General features: G+C 34.9%; 1 protein-coding gene across 1 annotated transcript in view; it reads left to right on the forward strand.

Annotated features, from left to right (window-relative positions):
* LOC106130842 (uncharacterized) overlaps positions 1-21748 on the forward strand; it is a 63728-nt gene that overhangs the window by 12873 nt on the left and 29107 nt on the right. Inside the window, exon 2 of the mRNA XM_013329772.2 lies at positions 9833-10207. Within this exon, the coding sequence (XP_013185226.2) occupies positions 9833-10207 (375 nt within the window). The remainder of the gene's footprint in view (positions 1-9832; positions 10208-21748) is intronic.

The following is a 21748-nucleotide window of genomic DNA, read 5'->3' on the forward strand; positions in this document are numbered from 1 at the left end:
TTTCGCATAATGGTTTCTTTTCTTCTCCATATGAACTCCATTTTAGGAAACATAGTACCTACGGTAGTTTCCCATTTATCTTGGCATAATAGCATACAGCTGATTTTTATTTCCTTACGACAACTAATAGTGAACTAATAAAAATTAAAAAATTGGTTGTTGTGTTATTTGAATTGATTCTTTGGTTCGGTTTTGGTTACAAAATAATCAACCATTCATTTCAGTTGCTTTTCGAGGAAATGGCTTAATAAAACTGGAACGGGAATAGGATACTATAGAATTAACTATAAGTCTTTTTTGCACAGGAAAGGCGAACAACACGCGAGCGAAGCCACAGGCAACAGCTAATTTATAATATTATAAGCCCTACATAAACTGACGATTTGCTTACCGTAGAAATTATGAAATAATAAAACATATATATTTATTTAAACAAGCTTTTATTTATAAACATTAAAAAGTGTAAAAAAAAATTAATGTAATCAAATCCCATTATTTTGTTCAATTTTATTACAATTTAATATGACATAAAAGCTTGTCGCGAGAATACTCGTACTATTACCGCAACAAGGCTCTAACTTCTAACCTAAGTTAAACTTAAGTACTTAGTAAAGACGACTTTATCATCGAAAATATAAGTAAAAAAATATTTTAAAAATCAATATATGTACTACTTTCTAAAGATTTAAATTTTACTTGGGACTCATAAGCATTTATTGCACAAAAACAGAAACAACCGAATCTGTGCTTGAACATGCGCAGTCTCGGCGCCGCAAGTCAATATCCTCCCACCCGGGCGCGCGCCATGCCGTGACGCGACGTCACTCACGCAGACCCGAAACGGAATAACCCCGTTTATGGCATTTTCGTGGCAGTGATTAGAAAATCGAAAATATTCCTTTTTTAATTTTTACTTTTTTGTTTTTCGGACAATGTTTTATAAAGTACAAATTAAGTCTGTAAATAATATTTTTACAGTAACAAAAATAGTTGTTTTGTTATTGTGTTAAATGGTAATCTAAGTATAATTTGGAAATTATACGCGTAATTAAAAATCTCCATTTCGATCATCACAGGTTTTAATTATATAGGTACTCAAAAAAATCAAAATTAAAAATAGGCTTTTAGTCTAAGTTACCCAACTTCGGCTTTATTCGTCATTTAATTCCAATTTTATCCGCAAGAGGGCCACAGAACCCAAACCAGCTGGCGAAGTGTTTGACAGTACTCGGTGCACGTCGGCATCGACTGGTTTAACACTGTCGCATTCCATGCTCACGTGCTTCAAAGGATATTCCCAATTTAACCTACACGATGCAAACTTGACTTTAACCCTTAATTTAAGAACTGTGCGTTTTATCTCGTGTTTGTGGTTTAAATAGTTTTATGTTCAGTGAAAAGTAAGTTCAGTGCGTGTGTGTAAGAGGACCGTAGTGTGATATATTTGTTTCGTTTCGTTCTGCATTTTAGACCGTTGTGCACAAGATTTTTGGACGAGTTTAAGACGAGCAAGCTGCAGTAAGTGTTGTTTAAATGTTTAGATTAATAACATTGCGCGTCGGAAAGGAAATTCCAGTGACCATTTTTGTGGTTTACTTATTTATTTAACTATTTACACTAGAAAATAACTATACTCACAGAAAAATTTACCTTTTTCAAAAAAGAATTGTTGCCAATCGATGTCAAATGTAGTTTGATTACAAAAATAAGAAAATGTTTATTGTCTTTTAGTATTGCCTAAATTTTGGTCTTAAAAATATTCACGTAACAAAAGGGAATTTCGTGCCTAAATTTATATGAAGTAGTGTCATTTCATTGAATTTTATGCATTATTAACTTGATAATAACGTTGACATTTTAATATAAGTAGAGTAATTTAAAAAACTCTTGTCATAAAATTCTCACAGATGGGCTTTATTTTATTATGTTACCTGGCATGTCTGTGAATTCCATTGTTTACTTTTCCAAAGAAATTCTTCTTGTTTATAACCATTATTTACGCTTTGGGATACTTACAGTCATTCATAAATGCGTCGAATGCTCGTACGGTTAAGGAATCCGGATAAAAAGATACTTAGGTTCAAATCCCACTCCGGGCATATACGAATGAGTCCTTTTATTCTTATAAGTTAGTAACATTAGTGATTGCTAAATTCTCATATGATAGGAAAGACATCATAAGGAAAACATTAGGCCACTTCATGTGTAACCATGATTCAATTAGGGTTAGTGTCCCTACAATTGTGAAGATGAGATGGGAGTCGTTCATGTAGGTACCTACATGTACTACTTACCCAATCCAGGATCGAGGTCAGAGTCATACATACATACGTATAATCACGTCTATATCCCTTGCGGGGTAGACAGAGCCAACAGCCTTGAAAAGACTGATAGGCCACGTTCAGCTGTTTGGCTTTATGATGGAATTGAGATTCAAATAGTGACAGGTTGCTAGCCCATCGACTTAAAGAAGAATCCCAAGTTTATAAGCCTATCTCTTAGCCGCCTTTTACGACATCCATGGGAACGAGATGGAGTGGTCCTATTCTTTTTTTTATTGGTGCCGGGAACCACACGGCACACGTCAGAGTCTTAGTTTAGAGAAAACTGAAGGATGATAAAAACTGTCTTTTTTATGAGTGTAGGTACTAAATAGACATTATAATGGGGTATGACAATCAAAAAAGTTTAAAGTCCTAGTCTGGTTATTGATATAAAAAAAAGTATAAATGAAAATTCTAAATAATTTGGTTGCTTACCAAATTATTTAGAATAAGTAAGCATATCTAATAGTTTCATAAACTTTATAATGCATGGAAGTTTTGAGGCCGAAGGGTTGTCCTTTGGGTCCTTTATATGGCTAAGTCCTCTTATGTATGGTAGGTATGTTAGGTGAGCATTGAAGCGATGTTTAGAGAAGATAATGCATAAAAGTTAATTCTTTCTTTTCTAATAACGTAGTTTCGCTTTTATTTGCAATGCTACAATGTATTTCCATGAAATTTTGCTAAAATAGGGATGTAATATATCTATTCCTAAAAAAGGTTTGGATTTTATATGTATAATTTTAACCCTAATCTGTCGAGGGACGATGAGGTGCGTACAACTTATTAACAAAATCCTAAAAGTCTGGGATTTTTTTAAGTTGTATTCCGATACTTATAGCCATTTATTGACAGATCCTCCGAAGCCAAACTTTCGTACGCAGTAATGAATGCGGGTTATATATTTAAGCCTATGTCTAAAAGTTCATCCCTGTGAGAATTAAGACTAAGTGCCCATACAATAATAATAGTTACCTTTTTCAAACTGTCAACAGCTAAACAGGTCTTAAAAATGAACAAGCTAACTGCAAGTTCCATTAAATCCGTCTCCTCTATTTTTCCACCAAGCTCGCGATGACGGGTAGAATCCACCCATTATGGAAATTTCAACAAAATACCTCCAAAATAAATGCTACGTCGCCATCGTTTGCGTTGTGAATACAAAATGAACACCGCAAGATCTTACCGCGATTAAGGGTTGTTGTTGAAATTTTTCTACGATAAAAATATTTTGTTAATTTAACATCTATACAAATTTTTTTACTCAGTTTAGTTTTTTTTTTCTCACGCATCATCAGCAGTTTATCATTTAAGTATAAAGACTTTTCTGTATATAAAAATAACCTTATCCAAAAATCCTTAAAAGTTAATTATGTAATAAAGTGAAAGTTTAAAACAAAAAAAAAAGAACGAAGAGTCTCAAATATTAAAACAATCTGTTTAATTTCCCACCATAGTTCCCAGCGAATTGTTATCATCAAACATTGTATAAAATTATTTCGAAAATGATAGGTGTGTGTGTACTGTCAACAATAAATTAAGTATTCAGAACCGTCCAAAAATTAATCGATAAGTATGAAAAAATATGGTTTTAGTAAATTTTAATGTAGGTACTTTTATTTTGGAGAAAAAATTATGTTAACGTCCCTTTATTGTAATTACGTTTTTAGCTGTACTAAGCAAAGTTGGCAACACCATTATTTGTCAGCCCATTTACCCCGAACACTTGAAATTGTTTGATAAAGATGAAACAACAGTTATAATGGAATGTAAATGATTCAGAAATCCCAAGTAAAGCGGCTTATCGTCATATAATTTCCAAAATATACAGGTAAACCCGTTGTTATGCTTTGTTTCACACAAATAAATGGTTATTTTAGGAATTGGTATTTTAAAAGGATGTGATAGAAATACTGATTTTTGTTAATATAGTTAAAGGCGACTAAATGGACATCATAAAAATTCGCTTTAGAAATCATATGTAATATAAAATCAATAATTTGTGATTCAAACAAAAAAAAAATTGTAAAACCCGCCAAATTAAAAAAAAATCTAAGTCGATAACCTCATGTTTTTGAAGTCTATTGAAAAGAGTCCATTTATTGTGTGCTTTATCGATAGTTCAAACATTTAGAAGTGGCTTCAGGATAGGTACCACGAAGAGCAAAGCGGTACCAGTTGTATCCTAGTACAGTCAAAAACGTAAACAAACAAATATATTATGTGTGTGTAAATTTTTTCACAAAAAAGCTTATACAATTACTTATAATTACCAGTAGCTTTTTTTCAAATTTCATTGCATAACTCATCAATTACACTACAGCATTACAGTTTTATAGATTTTTAAAAGTTATAAATCTAAAAGTGAAAAGAACTATATAGTATATAAGTATAATTAAACGTTGATGTAATAATAAAAAGCTTATGAAGATTCGATTTTTTGTTCCCAAAACTTCGCGGGTAAAATATAAGTATTTCAAATAGCTCATGAATTTCGCAATAACTAAGTTGTTATTTATTTTTCTACCTGAAAAAAATCTCTTCTGAAATATAAAACCCGAAAGTTACTTATGTATTTTTTCTAATTTGTTATCTGTAAATCTTCAATTGGAAACCTATTATAATCATACCATGATGATGATGTTATTATGACTCGGACAGCGTGAAACTAGTAAAATGTCTAAAGTTAAATTCTCCGAAACTTAAGTGCTAATTATTCTGTTTACAAGTTAGTGTTGCTTAGAGGGAAGGTGCTAAACATAATATTAAGTCGTTAGTTCCTGTATCTGTTTGTAATTTAGCTTCTTTTTAACTTCGATCACAGTAAGAGATCATTTGTTTGTATATGAAGTGAAAGCTTCTTGGTGTAGTTTTATTTTAGTCCGATTTTCTTTGAAAATTTCCAACCTACATTCACAATTAATAGATTAACATAGAGCAACATCTTAAAGTGAAGGAATACATTCGTGAGGAAACCTGCACTGAATGTGTAACCATGAATAATACGGGTAACGGGTAAGGTCAGATGAGAATCGTTTCGTGTAAAAACCAGACTCTCCCAATCCGGGATCATTTTCAAAAGGCCCATGATCCTGGATTCCTCCACTCAAGTGAGATGAGGTTATAACCTAGACTACGGTATATATACATATAATCACGTCTATATCCCTTGCGTGGTAGACAGAGCCAACAGTCTTAAAAAGACTGACAGGCCACGTTCAGCTGTTTAGCTTAACGATAGAATTGAGATTCAAATAGTGGCAGGTTGCTAGCCTGTCGCCTGTAGCATGTTTACTACTAATTCACTATCGAATTTTTTGCTCATAGCCAGCGGCTGTAGCGGTTCTAATGAAGAAAATGAAATGGTCTTTTCTATTTGAAATATTGAATTGCAAATTCATGCGAATTATGTGACTGGTTTTGTATGACCCGAAAACGGCGGAATAGTTAATAAACATGTACCTTAAAAAACATTTCGTATCTTAGAACTTGATAATTTTTGTTGATCTTCCAAATAAAAATAATGATTATAGAACTTTATGGGAAGGATAAAGGGGTCCCTATTCTGGCTTAAATAAATTATATTTGATTGGCGTCCGTGTGGGGCTCTCTATATACATATGTTCACGTCTATATCCCTTGCGGGGTAGACAGAGCCAACAGTCTTGAAAGGACTAAATGGCCACGTTCAGCTATTTGGCTTAATGATAGAATTGGCTCTCTATATTTATACTTTTATACTTTATAAGTAAAAAATTAATATATACGGGACCAATAATAATATTCTTATTATTATATGTATTAGTATACATACTAACCTGGCGCAAAAAAACAACATGTCTTGGATTTATCTATATAATTATTTATATTTATTTCTTTTAAAATTTAGTACCTATCGTTGAGTAACGTCTATTCTGTATAAGAAGATATTGTAACACAAGTCTCAAACTTACTTCGAGACTAACTCAATCTGTTCAACCTATTTTGTCCCGAAAATATTTATTTATTTATATATTCAAGATATTCGTTGAAGAAATCACATTTTGATATGACCCACGCGATTTCAATATTTTAAATTGCATTTAAAACATTTCATTTCACTCTCAAGTTTATTTATATCTAAACTAAAAGTGCCGGCACGAGATTGAGCGAGTTTATAAATAGACGCAACATTCACATGCACTACGATGTATATTGCATTAGTATCACGCAACGTAACAATATTTCCAACCACGGAAATCTATTCAGACTTTATTTAGATTAATGATATTCTTCAGGAGAAGAAGGATTCTTACATACATACATATTATGATGTCATTATCCCTTGTAAAAATCTATATTCCTTGCGGGGTCTACAGAGCCAGCTGTACGGCTTAATGATGCCCATTGCCTACAAAGAGAAGCCTTCTTGTCTTTTAATATCAATTGTTTGGAATGAAAACCAAAACCTAGAACACAATATCTTTTACTTATAGACCAGCATGGAAGCTTGCATTAATTAAGCTGTTTCCCTAAATAGTCCTCTTTTTCATGGGAAAGACGTCTATTATGTTTAGTTCCGGGAGCCACATTGCAAAATCCAGAGAATTCGTAAAATCATCTTTATTATGTAGTGGACCACGGGCTGAAGCTACACCACCACTACGGAAGAAAATCGCACACTTTAACGATCATAATGGTCCTTTGATATAAAAATACAGGAATAAAATGATCCAACATAGTAAGATACGTTACATTTCCCAATAACTTCACACAAGGGAAAAACAAATAATAAAATCTCAATCTGGCAGCCATCATCTCGCCTTCATCCATATATTCCCATTGGCGTTCCGAGCTTGGATTTACTTTACGATTTCCATTAAACGAGAGTAAGGCACCCGGCGAATGGATCCGCAGATTTGTGCCCTTTGCGTCTATGGTATTAATCCCATACAATAATAAAATTGAGATTTCTATGGATCAACAATTGATCTCCGTTTCACATTCCTTCTTACTAAAATGCACATATAGATACTTAAAAACAATAACACTTAGTGCATGAATTCAACGACAAGTAGGCGTTAAACAAGCCTCATCACTATTACTACCAAATCTATAGGTATATATCGGTATGTAAGACCACCACAAAAAATAAAAAAAAATTCATTCTTTGGATCTTAAGCTTCTTCAGCTGAGCGAAAACTGCGTTAGTCCCAGTTCTAACACATCTGGATAAGAGTTGAGAACGATCCTGAATCCTGACCAGATTTAAACATGGAGCGACAGTCTTCAGTGAACTTTGAATGTGCAGGTTTCTTTACAATGTTTTCCCTCACCGTAAGAGCATCAGTTAGCAAAAAAACAAAGATACTTAACTGAGATTCAAACCATGCATCACGCTTTTTTGTTCACAGTTGTGTTAACAGTTCGGCCACCGACGCTTCCTATACTTTGTTTGCTCTACTGCCTAAGTTTACATTTCAATGATTTTCCTTCATAGTAATAGTACTAAGTGGAATATATCAAGCCAATGAATCCGCCGTCGAATCCCCGGAATGCTCTTAACCCTAACCGCATTCGTCATCTTAATAATTCTTATGCTTTTGATGTTACTAAAAAATCCCACTAGATAGTAGATCACTCTGAAGTGACTCGACATATCAGTGTGGATATTCTTGGAGCTATGATAATATTGAAATCGATATAAGACAGTATATTATGAGACAATAATAAATTATGATTTCGATGTATGGCTGTAACCATCTTACCATACTAGATAAAAAAAATATATTTTAAGACTAGATATGATTATTTAGTGCCAACTTTTCTTCAGCCAAACTGCAGGTTCCTCTCCAGATTAGGACGCAACCGGGAATTATTTTTGTATCTATATATATATATATATCTCTGTCTCGCTTTCTCTATCTCGTTCTCTCTATCTACTCGTGAGTTCATACAGTTAATTAAAAGTTCCACACGATAGAGTACACCTACTAACTCGTGATTACTACAAAGGAAAAATAACATCCCTAGAATATTGCCGTTAGCCCTTGAAGTGTTAAAAAAAACTATCGATCTCTTTTTATTGCTTTTACAAAGCAAACAATAGGGGTGCGTATCTACCTGTGCCATTCATACCAAGAATCGTCGGAAGTTGAACAAAGGAAATGGTGCCCGTGTAAATGTAGATCTAAAGACCTTATATCAGTAACTATGTATTACTAAAACAACAAGGAAGCTTTATTGACCTATTGTGATACATGTTAAAACTTAAAATTCAAGAATAGAACATTTCACTTTAAGAAATATTGACGTTATCAAAATTATTCAAATTAACGATGTGGTATATTATGATATGAAAATTATAATGAGTTGTGCGCGGCCCGTTTCCGAAGAGTTAATGAGTCTGAAGCCACGAGACTTCATTAACGATAAATTACAGAATTTTGTGAATTATGAACTAATCTCCTAGCTGATTTAGCTATAAATAGATATTCATGAAATATGACTATTTATGATGTTAATAATTAGAAATAGAAATTAATGTGATGAAAACATAATTTTCTTAGCATCCATTATGTTCTTGTTCTACAAAACTTCTTCGTTTAAGCAATTGTTATCTGATAATAGATTTTTGGCTTCTCAGCATACCTCTTTCTTTTTGACCTTTAGAATGATTTGGTAACTTGACAAGGTAACTTAGAACTATAGTCCTAGCTAAGTAACTTTACTGTAAATAAAAAATTTACATTTCACGCTTTCAACCTATCGTTGGAAAATTAACACATACTTAAATATACGCTAAAATAAAACTATATTTCTCATTTGAAAATCCACTGCCTGTCAGAAGAAGGCTTGCGATTGAATAGATTGGCAACAAATGGCAATAAAACCTTCTAAAAAAGATTACATTAATACTGTTTACACCTTACATTTTGATCATACATTAAAAAGCAATTTAGCTACTGAATTATCTTTTATAAATTTAAAATTTAGAAGAATACAATGCCTCTTTCACTTTCTACTCCCAAAATGAATGTTTTTCGACAGTTTGGCGCCGACCTGTATTGATTCCTTGGTGACGTCACCAAACCTTCGTCGTATATCGTCCCAAATGATACCTCATTTGTCAAACGGTCCATCCTATGAGAAGCAATCAATATTAGAATAGCAATAATAACCTTTTCAAATTACCGGCGTTCTTCCTAAATTAATTTGTATTTTTTTATATCTACGTCTTCCTTCGTCTTTTCCTATTTCCATACTTGCCCGCAGCTTCGTCAATGCTGAATAAAAAAATTTAAATAATACTGGGGCTTTTAGTTCAACTAACACCTATTTCAAATCAATTTTTTTTTATTAAGCTGATTTTAAATAGAAAGAATATAATCATAGAAGTTAACAGAAACTTTTTATATTTTGTATGTTATTTCGTAATTCTATCGGACAATACCAATACACATTAACGACTTTCTTTCCCGCATCAAAAATTTATACCACAAATAACCTATCCCTCTTCTTTTTCACAGCAAAGCGGAGCTGCGCAGATAGTGAACAAGTCTCTGAGGAAGGTCGGCGCAATGTGGCCGGCGGGGCCTACGTAAGGTCCCGCCAAGCTATGGGCTCCAACATCAGCCAACACTCCACTAAGGGTCTTAAAGGCCGACGAGCCAGGTCCAGTGGCGACCTCTGCAATGGCGACTCCAAAAGTCAAACAGAATCGTCTGTCTGTGGATCCGTGGTCGGAGAAGTCATGGGATGGAACAGATCATTACCAAATCATTTAGATGGTAATCGCCATCTAGCGGATTATAGCAGAGTTAACAATAATTACGGAGATTTTACGACTTATCGATCGCACCCTAAAGGGGGGAGGGGGCTGCGGTACAGGGTCACTAAATCTGGTGAGTACATTAAATGGTAGACATTAAAAATATACGACTTAAGAGCGTGTGTGGTCGAACGGTTAAGGGTTAAATGTGCAAGTAATGCGTGTGGGGGCACAGGTTCAAATCTTACCTTGGCCATGTACGATTACTGTTTTCTGAGTTATGTAAGTACATTAGTTTGAGTGCTTACCCATTCAGTTGCCTTAATGCAATGATCCAATAGAGATCGAAGGAGTTAGATTCCCCTGTAAAGGTTGGGAAGGTTAGATGGGATTCCAAATCATAATTTTAATTTCAAATTCAGATTTTTGTATGACGTTTAACTATACAATTTTTTTGTTATAATCCTGCTCTAAAACTTGGGTAAAATACCTAACAAATATAATGGTGTTACTTAATATAACTTATATGCTATGCACACATTTGACGTGACCGCAAAACGAAGGAGTCCCTTGGGCGCCCTTTATATTCATCGAGAATGACGGAAAGATAGCACCGCTGCCCTGCAACGTGAAGTAATACATATATATATATATACATATTCACGTCTATATCCCTTGCGGGTTAGACAGCGCCAATAGTCTTGAAAAGACTTAAAGGCCACTTTCAGTCGTATAATGATAGAATTGAGATTTAAATAGTGACAGGTTGCTAGCCTACCGCCTAAAAGAAGAATCCCAAGTTTATAAGCCCATCCCTTAGTCGCTTTTTACGACATCCATAAGAAAGAAATAGAGTAGTGCTATTCTTTTTTGTACAAGTTCCGGGAACCACACGGCACCAATACAAAAAAAAATATAAATGCCTAATTGCTAGCTATAAATGCCGTGAATTAAACAAAAACCCAAACATCAATATCACATTAATCCGCTAAGCGAGTTACGCTCATTGCACTTTACACTTGAATGCATTTCCTAATGCACGCAATGCAGACATTGATACGATAAGTAAACTATACCATAATTATTGTAATAGTCACGCCGCCGCGGGAATTCATTCCCGTACAAGTATATGTGCTGCTACTCAAATAAAGTAAACCCTGAAAGGTCTTTCGTAAAACAGTCAAAATATTTTCTTTTTGAGTTTATCCGATACAAACAGTAATATTAATATTTGTATTATTATGGATAGAATAGCATAAAAAGTACAGACAATACAGTCAAAGAGGACTTGACGAATATATGTATGTAGTTTAGATGAAGGGAAATAGATGGGATGTGGTGTTACAGGCAACGTGGATATTGGAATGATGTAGTCTCTGTCTCTAAGAAAAAACGTGTGATTAGATGATAATATGTATGTATGAGTGCCTGCTGGTACTCTGCTAGGAAAAAGTCATAACACCTACATTACTATGTTTATTTATGACTTTCTATTTATAGAACTATGGTAACAAATAAGATTCCATAACGCCTACATATTGTCTCGTGTTATTCCGTCTCGTTTTGTGAATGTCTCATCATATTGGCCTATAAAAGTCTCAAAATAACTAATGTAAGATCTTTATATAACTAATGAAAGACATTTTGCTAAAGTCTCAGATATTATCATTTTTATAAAATATCTAATCTTTTTGCTGAAAATCCAAAAAAAAACAAGATCGACTAGGATATGGACGATTTAGTATTTTCCTAAATTTATTAAAATAATTTCAGCCTTCTGAAAGGTATCCCTACTTTTACGACTAACTTTACTTGCCTATCATAATATTGACTGACAGTATATTAACTCTGATATAAGTGGAATGTAAAATGGAAGTACATGCTCAGAAATCCCAGTTATTATTTCTACGAGCGACGATACTGCATTGGCAAACAGTCGCAGTCACGAGGCGAGAATGACGTCACGCCTCATACCCCGCTGTAGGGTCAAGGTCGAGGCCGAAATGGGCTTTTGGTAGTCAACCGAAAAGCATTTGTGCTGAGCAAAATGCTAGGTTTATTTAACCTGTGGTGAAGTGACGCCGCCATTTTCCAAAATGGCGTCTATTTGACTGGCTTGAAAATAGAAGAGATTCTCAATACACCTTTTTTTGTTACATGGTTTTACGCCATATAATTAGGAATGTTCCGTATTCCGATTTCTATAATTTTTCGGCGAAACCATTAACCGATTTTGATAATTTTTGTATGAAAGAGTATTATTTAGAGGTGGACAAATTTTAATCACGCTTAGACCTAAACTACTCGTATATGACCTAAAATTATTTTCATTTCTTTTTCTCAGTGAAGTGCAAAATTTCAAACACCGGTCAGGTTACCCTGTTGCCTAGTCGGAAGCCCGTCTTGCTTTAAGTTAAAGCCTGTCACAGTGTGACCGTTCCATTGGTTCCATATCCCAAAATGACGTCTTTAAAAAATCAAATTTGAAGACTAAACAAAAGGCCTGTTTGATGGCAAACGTGGTTCGGACGCTCACGACAACGAAGACAAACTTTGTGCGTCTTAGAAATCGAATCCTAAAATTCTGTATTGTACAGTATCCGATGCAAACCGATCTATTGCGAATGGTATATCAATCGTTATGGAACAGTATACACCTTTTTTATAACATGCTCATCTTGCAGATTTTGTGCATACTCACATTCATAAAATCACGTATCTTTCCCGAAATGATAGGCAGATCTTTCCTCTTACAACGATATCTGCATACTTCTTTCGCTTCATCCAATTCATAAATCTCTTCATGCAACTTGGACATTAAAATTATTGTTGTCATTGTTTCTGCAACTGCAAATCAGAATTTTAAACAAGATTTATTTTCGTATTTATTTGTGCTGATGACTACTAAACGAAAAGGTCTTAATAACTCAAGAAATAAATAATGACTAGTATGGGCTTTTGCGGTAGAACAGTCCTGATTTCAGTCCGATCAAGGTTAATCTTTACAATAAACTCATGATGTAAAGCTATTAATTCTCAAGAAATTTAACATAATCCAGTGAGAGTAAGAAATCTGCGATAATCGACTCGATGTCTATCAAAAGACCCATTTCTCTATAATTACGAGCCCGTGTGATATATGAGTCCATTGAGTAACGCAGCTAAGCCTAATGGCCTTATATTACTGCCTATATATGTGTCTAGAAGATAAATTGTACCGCTGGAATCGAACATTAACTAGCTAGAATAATCCGAAACTTAAACTATAGACTGCTAATTATAACGTCCAGAGAGCCACTGACAGCAATCACTTCAATAGTGTTGGGGCACTTCGTTAGTATAGTTTGGAATGACGCTGTAGCGACAAAATTTACAGCGAAAACATTTTGTTATTGCTTTCGTGACTTAATTATAATTTCACCCGACGAGCATAGTTACATACACAAAGTAGCATCGCTACACTTCTAATTTCGATATTATTATTTCAGCTTTCATATAATAATTTTCTGAAAATATATCGCCTTTTTGTTTCCAACTCAAATAAAAAGACTAAACTCTTATTACTCCCGAAACAGCCCGTACAGCTTCCCGATTTTTTAGGTGTGTATTTTTTTTTTATTTGGAAAGACCAAACCTAAATAGCAAGTCGTCAGTGTTTTTCGCTACGCGTAGATTGATCGGTCAGCCGTCACATTCTTCTTTTATTTATTTGGACAAATGGATTGTTTTATTGCGAGGGATGTAGAAGTAGTAGTAGAACTCAGGTACTATAATTAAATAAGACAAAGGGTTGTATTATAATAACGAGTGAATATTAAAATATAAACTGCATTTCTACCATGATCTGTTAGGGTAGGTTCCATTAGGGATGAGTTCCCGTGCAAAGAATGCGAAGTTCAGACTGGATTAGAGTCACTTCGTGATTATAGCTGAATTGATTATGATCAAAAAATGCACCCTAGTCTCTTCGCCATAGAGTTCAGGATTTAACCGGCATGGGTTATTTATTACCTTTCGTATTTTTTTCTTTAAAGTTGGATTAGAAAATGAAAAATTTATAATCGCAATTTTTCGCGACTTTTTTAACAAAACTGTTATTTTAAAAATTAAATAAAATAAAAATCGTTTTTATCATCAGAAGATGTCGTCTGATAGTCGTGTCTCCATTTAACAATTTACAGCGAAGACATCCCGATTACCGCTGTATCTAGGAATTTCAATTGAGGGTAATCGATTTACCGAGCTCGGTTGGAATGCCACAGCGCAAAGCGTTATTGGATTGATAGACCAAGCAATATTATATGATAATGAAATGAATGCGCTCTTTCTTTCCATAAGGATCCTTACATGGAATATTGGCGTATTTATACAATACTAATAAACTTTATGTAGGGTAGGGTAAGGGTTTTACTTTTTTAAAGTTTCGCAGTCAACAAGGGAGCTCTATACTTTTAGCCAAGATTGTCTATCGCAAAAGCGAACCTTTACAGAGAGCTATGATTTGGCACAAATAGTATGTACTAAAGCTACTAAAAAGCAATTATTAAGTGATAAAATAAACACATAAAAAGTACCGTAGAATGTCTTCAGTACTAATATGATCCTATTTATAACTTAACCCGTCACATAAAGCCTACCACATTATGAAGTAAGTACTAACTATTACTATACAAAATATTCTCTCAAAACTCATTACCACAACGTAAATTACTTCCCCTCAGTACCTTACAAATCAAACTTCTAAGATATTCCGCCAAGAAAATTCTCGGCGCATTTTTGCAAGCCCCTGTGGAATTCAATAGTCTCTAAGCTCAAGAGGCGCGACGCTTGGCAGTCTTTTCATAACACCTTTCAGTACAATCTAGGGCGTTGAGAACGACGAACGTGCCTTTTGCACTGCGTCGATTAAATTCTTCAAGATCCTCGGTTGAACTGTCAAGGTCAATTTATAAATTAGCTTAATTAATAATTAATTAATTCGAGTAAAATTTTGATCCATCTCATTTAATTCATAAGATGATGTGTTCACTTCGTCTCTTTCTCTTAAACATACTCAAAATATTTGAGTGTGTCCCTTTTCACTACTTATACTCGATTTCACTAATCAACCTAAGTAATCTGACGAGGTTCATTTTAAAACCGAATAGTTGGCGTCTGACCTCCGCAACCCATAGGTCCCTTAAACTATCATTATTTTTTAAGTTTGTTGTTGTTGCTTTGCTTATTTTATATTTTTTAGCTACTTACTACATTTCTGGATATAATGGTATCTACTACGCTGAAACCGCACAGCCATAGATAATTTGAATTTTCCTTTGTAGTAAACTGAACAACAACAATACGACGAAGTTGGTGTCAGACAGCGAGGCGTCGGTTCTATTATCATCCTTATCACGTCTCAAGATTTGGGACGAAATTTCCTTTATTGTCGCTATTGAATATAACATCTCTTTATTATTTACTCGTATTATTTAGATATGACCAAAGCTTAGCATAGAGCTTCTCCTTGCTTAAACTTTGGACTACGTATGTACAAAATATCGCTTTTCTTCCTTTGCCCCTGACTTTAGAAAACGTTTTGTTACTGCCCCTCATACAAGTATAGTGAACATAGAAATCTGAATATTACATACTCTGTTCATATATTCGATTTCTATATTAGTGAACGACCAGTCAGTGACTGATTTAAATCTGTTAAGTGTAGATTGTCATTTCTTTAATAACTAATTGATATAATGTTTGCTTCCAATATCTATTGTTCGACGACGTAGCATTTCCATTTATTCTTTGCTAAAGACAAACAAATCTAGGTCCCAAAAATCGTATGATTCAATACCGGGCTTCGCGTGTTTTTGACAGAATCAATATTTATAAATCCGGGAACTATTGTTAGGTCGGGCTCAAATTTCGCCAAAACAAAAGACGGTGTTTCATGGCTTTTGTATTATTTTACTGTAAATTGGCTGTATAACTATAGGTAGAAATTAGGAAAAATTTTATGATCCTGTCTCTATAACCATCGTTAACAGTTATTTTAGATTGTGTATGTTTACTTCCACTTCACCCAAATAAAACGCACTATGCTATACAATCACTGGAATAGTACTTGCCTCATAAACTACGAGTTTCAGGTTCAGTCCTAGGCCTTAGGCCTGCTGGTGGTTTATTATGATGGATAGAAGGTGATTATCTTAATCTTATTTCTCTAATTTTAACGTGTTCTCTATATAACTTTTATAAAATATAACCATGTATCAAAACCATTTCGAAATATCATTATAACTTACTTTATCTTCCATTATTTTGACCTAATCAGTTCACATACAAATCCCTTATTAATTATAGGTGCGTACTTATCATTTGCAGCGTAAACGGTTTTAATTGAGATACCCACAAAATACGACGCCGCATTATTGGGATGTGAATTAATTGAGATAATCACGAATATAGATAATGGAGATTATACAACACATATTAACGATAATGTGTCTATATTTGCATACGGAATATACATACTTAGCTTACCTATGTTGTTTTGTTTCCGTAACTTGGATAACTTTTTTCCAAACGAATGATTTCTTACAAAGTCACAAATCGGACGGAAAGAACAAAGGACGTATATATACATATATTGAAATAGATAAAGAAATCATAATCTAGACACAAGAGGCCACAGGCAAATGTTGGTAATGAAATAGTCACATTGGCAAGAATATGGATTTATTTTTATAAAAGAACATTTCCAACTCAATATTTTTCATTAGCAACTTCAAAAAAACCTTTCTTGTAAAATGACAAAAAGGTCTATCGAACGTGTACGAATTTGAGAAATTACTATCTTTAAGAAATATGGTGCTTGGTTTAGAATCTGGAATATTAGCATATACATATAAAATATACTTCTTACAGTAATTTTTTCAACGCCATCATTAATCCATACAGCTGAACTTGACCCTGTCAGTCTTTTCGATACTGTTGGCCCTGTCTACCCCGTAGAGTAAAAAGACAAGGTGATATGTAGGTATGTTTCTTAGTAAGTATAGGTGGAGCACTAAGAAAGTATATCTCGAAATTTTTGAGAGGAATTATATGTAAACGAGAAATAAGTATTACCTACTCGGATGCGGAGGGAGCTGTGGTCACATCCTAGCTGACTTTGACTAAAATCTTACCTGGTACCTGCAGAATTAGACTGCAGTTCTGGCAGTTCAAGTAAATCAACTCCCTTTTCTCGTAACCTGCAAAATTTAAATTTTGCTGCAGCGTAACCTAACTACAATTTTAATAACAGTATATTTTGTAGCAACGTTCACAAAATGGTAATTTACCTCATATTTTATTTACAAAAGTGTTTTTGTGAACAGTTTTACTGAGAATGTTGTGAGTAAAAATTCAGTTTTATGCCTCTGATGGCCTATAAGTAGCGAGGACCACCTCAATGCGATCAGATTTTAGTGCTCCTCAATAACTACATTATATTTATAAATGTTATGTAGTTTTTAAACACGTCTCTTTCCCGGAGGGGTCATCTTTCCTTACTTCTGCATAATTGCACATAATTCTTGGAAAAGTATATTTACTATTTAAGGCGTAGACATACCTAAATACTTATAACTAGTATATCAGCGATTTTTGCTCATCTTACTGAATTAAATAGAACTGAACTCGGCCTTAAATCAACGTTGTTGAACTCTAAGATACTAATTCAGAATGTCAATATTTCACCCTTACCTCCATATTTTACCCTACACCGCCATATTTTACGAAAGGTAATTCAGGAGTTTCCTATACCACAGTATTTTCGTGTCACTGAAAAACAGTATGTTGAAGATTTAGTTAGTAAGTATTAGTAACATATTTTATGCCAAATTACTTGCTAAAAATTAGACATGGAAAAGCTGATAAAATTTTAATGCGTAGGTTGCAAACCCAACCTATAACTAAAAACAGATAAAAAATTTGTCGATACGTATTATTTGTCAAAAACTGTAATTCGTTAAACAAACGCCGCCGAAGCAAATCGTAAAGGACCAAGTATCTTGCCCTGCGGTGCTCCTTTACAAGTAAACATTGAGGTTTATTTAAGTTCCAAGAACTCTGACCTGAGCATGTTTGTACATCATCTTACAAGACTTCTTCAAACAACCCGAGCTTTGATTTGCCATCTGCTGCCCGGGGCTACTTTTCCATGGAATTTTCTTGTAATCTGTTAGTATAAAGTGAAAAAAAGACTAGTAACACTATTTATTCTTATACATATATACGATAATTGAATGAAGTAACATCTATTGACTTTCACAGCCGTTTTTCCAAACCGATTTGCTTAAAGGTATACTACTCCTTATAATTCGTATTAAACTCAAAAAAAGGTTGACTGTAATTAAATTAAGTTTTATATTATATTACATGCATACATTCATAGAAATACTCACGTTTTTTTTACCTTACGGGGTAAGGAGAGCCTACAATTCAAGCCACGCATGCCTTTATGACGGAATTGCGATTCAAAATAGTGACAGGTCAATCATTGGCAAAATTGAAAAGGCAACCTTTCCAATTTTGCCAATGATTGACTTTTCCAATCTACACAGGCAGAGAAGCTACTCTTTACAATAACTCAAAAATAGAATAAGTAAGTACATTTATAGATATTATAAGTGAGGATGAGAATCCACCAATCGGAGCGGGTAAATGAACACGGAGCTAAAGCATTAGTCTCGGGCGCGTAATGGGCGCCAGTCTCCGGCAAACTATCTGTAATCATTAATCTAAAAGCGAGTGTTTTATGTTTCATTTATGCCGGAATCCTCTTTGATATTTCTATTCTATTGATGTTTCTGTTAGCTAAATAGATAAATACGTCCCCAGTGGTTTATAAATTTAAAGACTTTTTAGTATCTTATTAAATGCCATTTCACAAATTAGTATACATACATACATACATACATAAAATCACGCCTCTTTCCCGGAGGGGTAGGCAGAGACTACCTCTTTCCACTTGCCACGATCTCTGCATACTTCTTTCGCTTCGTCCACATTCATAACTCTCTTCATACAAGCTCGGCGGTTTCGGGTACTTTTGACCTGACCCTTTACCAGGACGTCCTTAATTTGATCAAGATACGTTCGTCTAGGTCTTCCCACTCCGACCTTTCCCTCCACACTCTCCTTGTATATCTGCTTAGTCAACCTGCTTTCATTCATCCTCTCCACATGACCGAACCATCTTAACATACCCTTTTCTATTCCTGTAACTACATCTTCTTTCACATCACAACATTCCCTTATCACGCTGTTCCTTATCCTGTCACTCAATTTCACACCCATCATACTCCTTAACGCTCTCATTTCCACTGCATTTATTCTGCTTTCATGCTTCTTTTGCCATACCCAACTTTCACTCCCATACATTAATGTCGGGACCAACACGCCCCTGTGCACAGCCAGTCGAGCCTTTTTGGATAGTTTCTGACTGCTCATAAAGGCATGCAAAGCTCCATTCACCATGTTCCCCGCGTTCACTCTCCTTTCAATATCACTATCATACTTGCCATCTGATGTAAACTTTGATCCTAGATATACAAACTCTTTCACTTGCTCCACTTTTTCTCCTCCAATCAAAATATTACATGCTGTCATTTCTTTCTCCATTTCAAAAACCAGTGTTTTAGTTTTACTTACGTTCACTTTCATTCCTTTCTCTTTTAAAGCTTCATGCATACAGTTTACCATCTCCTGTAACTCCTCCGCTGATGACGCCAGTATAACCTGATCGTCGGCATAGAGCAGACATTTGACGAGTAACTCATTCATCCTTAATCCACTTTTAGACTCTTTCAAATCTGTCAAACAGCTATCCATAAATAGGTTGAACAGCCACGGTGACGCAACACATCCTTGCCTAACGCCTTTCTCAATCTTAAACCACTCAGTGTGCGCTCCGTTTATCCTGACACAAGCACTCGAATCCTCATATAAGGATTTCAGTGCTCGTATTAAGAGACTGCTCACCCCATGCATAGAAAGTGCTGACCACAATTCATTCCTCTCAACTCTGTCATAGGCCTTTTCCAGATCTACGAATGTGCAATAGACTTTTTGACTCTTGGCCAAAAACTTTTCGGCTATGCACCGCAAGGAAAAGACCAGCAGGCCAATTCTGCTATTTGTTAACCGAAACAGTTCGGATGCGTTTCAGCTTGGTTACAGTTGCGTTTATATTGTCAAACGGTATACCAGTAACTTTACGTTGATAGCTGAAACGCAAATGAAACGGAAGCGGTTGGTTATTTGCTGCCGATGCAAAACCGTAACTTTGGACAATTCAACCAATGCAGAACCGTTGCGTTTCTGCCGGACCAACTGTCAAAAACTTATCAGAATACGAAATAATAGCCGAACGGCAAACGGAAGGTAACGTGTCCTTTAGCAGAATACGACAACCAAACCGTTTCGGCTGCGTAACCAATGCGTTACGGCTTCGTTTTGACAAATTGTTAGTAGAATACCAAAAGTTGTAATCAATGCGTTTCAGATCCGTTTCGGATTAAAATAAAATAGCAGAATTGACATGCTGATCAGTACATCCCATTCCCTTTCGAAATCCCGCTTGAGCATCCCATATTTTGTCATCAGTTTCATTCCTGACTCTATTAATCAATACCTTAGCATACAATTTGCCGACGACGCTAAGCAGGCTTATACCACGATAATTTTTGCAGTCCGGCTGTGACCCTTTTCCTTTGTAAAGTGGCACGATAACAGCCTTACACCAATCTTTTGGTACTCGGCCGCTTCTCCAACACAAATTGAAAAGGCAGTACAACTGACTAGCTACTACGCCTTTTCCTGCTTTAAGCATCTCGACCGACACTCTATCACACCCAGCAGCCTTTCCCGCTTTCATACTCTTAAGTGCTTCCACAATTTCGAACATTTCAATTTCGCCTTCCATCTCATTCTCTTTTTCTTCGCTATAGCAGAAATCTTTCTTATTTCCTTCCTTTTTTTCAAATAAACTTTCAAAATAGTCCTTCCATATCTTTAGTACACATTCTTCTCCTTTCACAACGCTACCATCCTGGCATCTGATCCTAGTCAGCTCTCTGGTTATAGTATTTCCTCGGGCTGACCTTACGGATTTCCAGAATACTTTCAGATTTGACTGAAAGTCTTCTGATAGCCTTTTATCAAAATCCTCTTTATACTCTTCTTTCTTTCTAATCACAGCTTTCTTAACCAAATCTTTCATTTTCTTATATTCCTTACGTGCTTCATTCACATCTTCATCTATAACCTCTTGCATTCTTAAGTTAGCTTTTGCTGCTAACAAATCCAGCCATGCTTTCTTCTTTAATCGCACAAGTTCTTGCACATCTTTACTCATCCACGCATTTTTGTGATTTTTTCCTTTCCTTCTTCTACTTACACCACACACTTCAACAGCTACTTTCACAATTCTTTCTTTAAGTTCCTTCCATCCATCTTCAATATCGCTCATTTCATCTAAATCTTCAAATTCATCCTTCAGTCTATTAATATACTTCTTACCTACATCCATATCTTGCAAATTTTCCACTTTTACTCTTTCCAAAGCGCTGGTTTGCTCCCTTACCCTGTGCCGCCAGCGATTGAAGATACCCCTTATCCGGGATATCACCAGTAAATGGTCCGA

The sequence above is a fragment of the Amyelois transitella genome, chromosome 14 (assembly GCF_032362555.1).
Source record: "Amyelois transitella isolate CPQ chromosome 14, ilAmyTran1.1, whole genome shotgun sequence".
In the NCBI taxonomy this organism is placed as follows: domain Eukaryota; kingdom Metazoa; phylum Arthropoda; class Insecta; order Lepidoptera; family Pyralidae; genus Amyelois; species Amyelois transitella.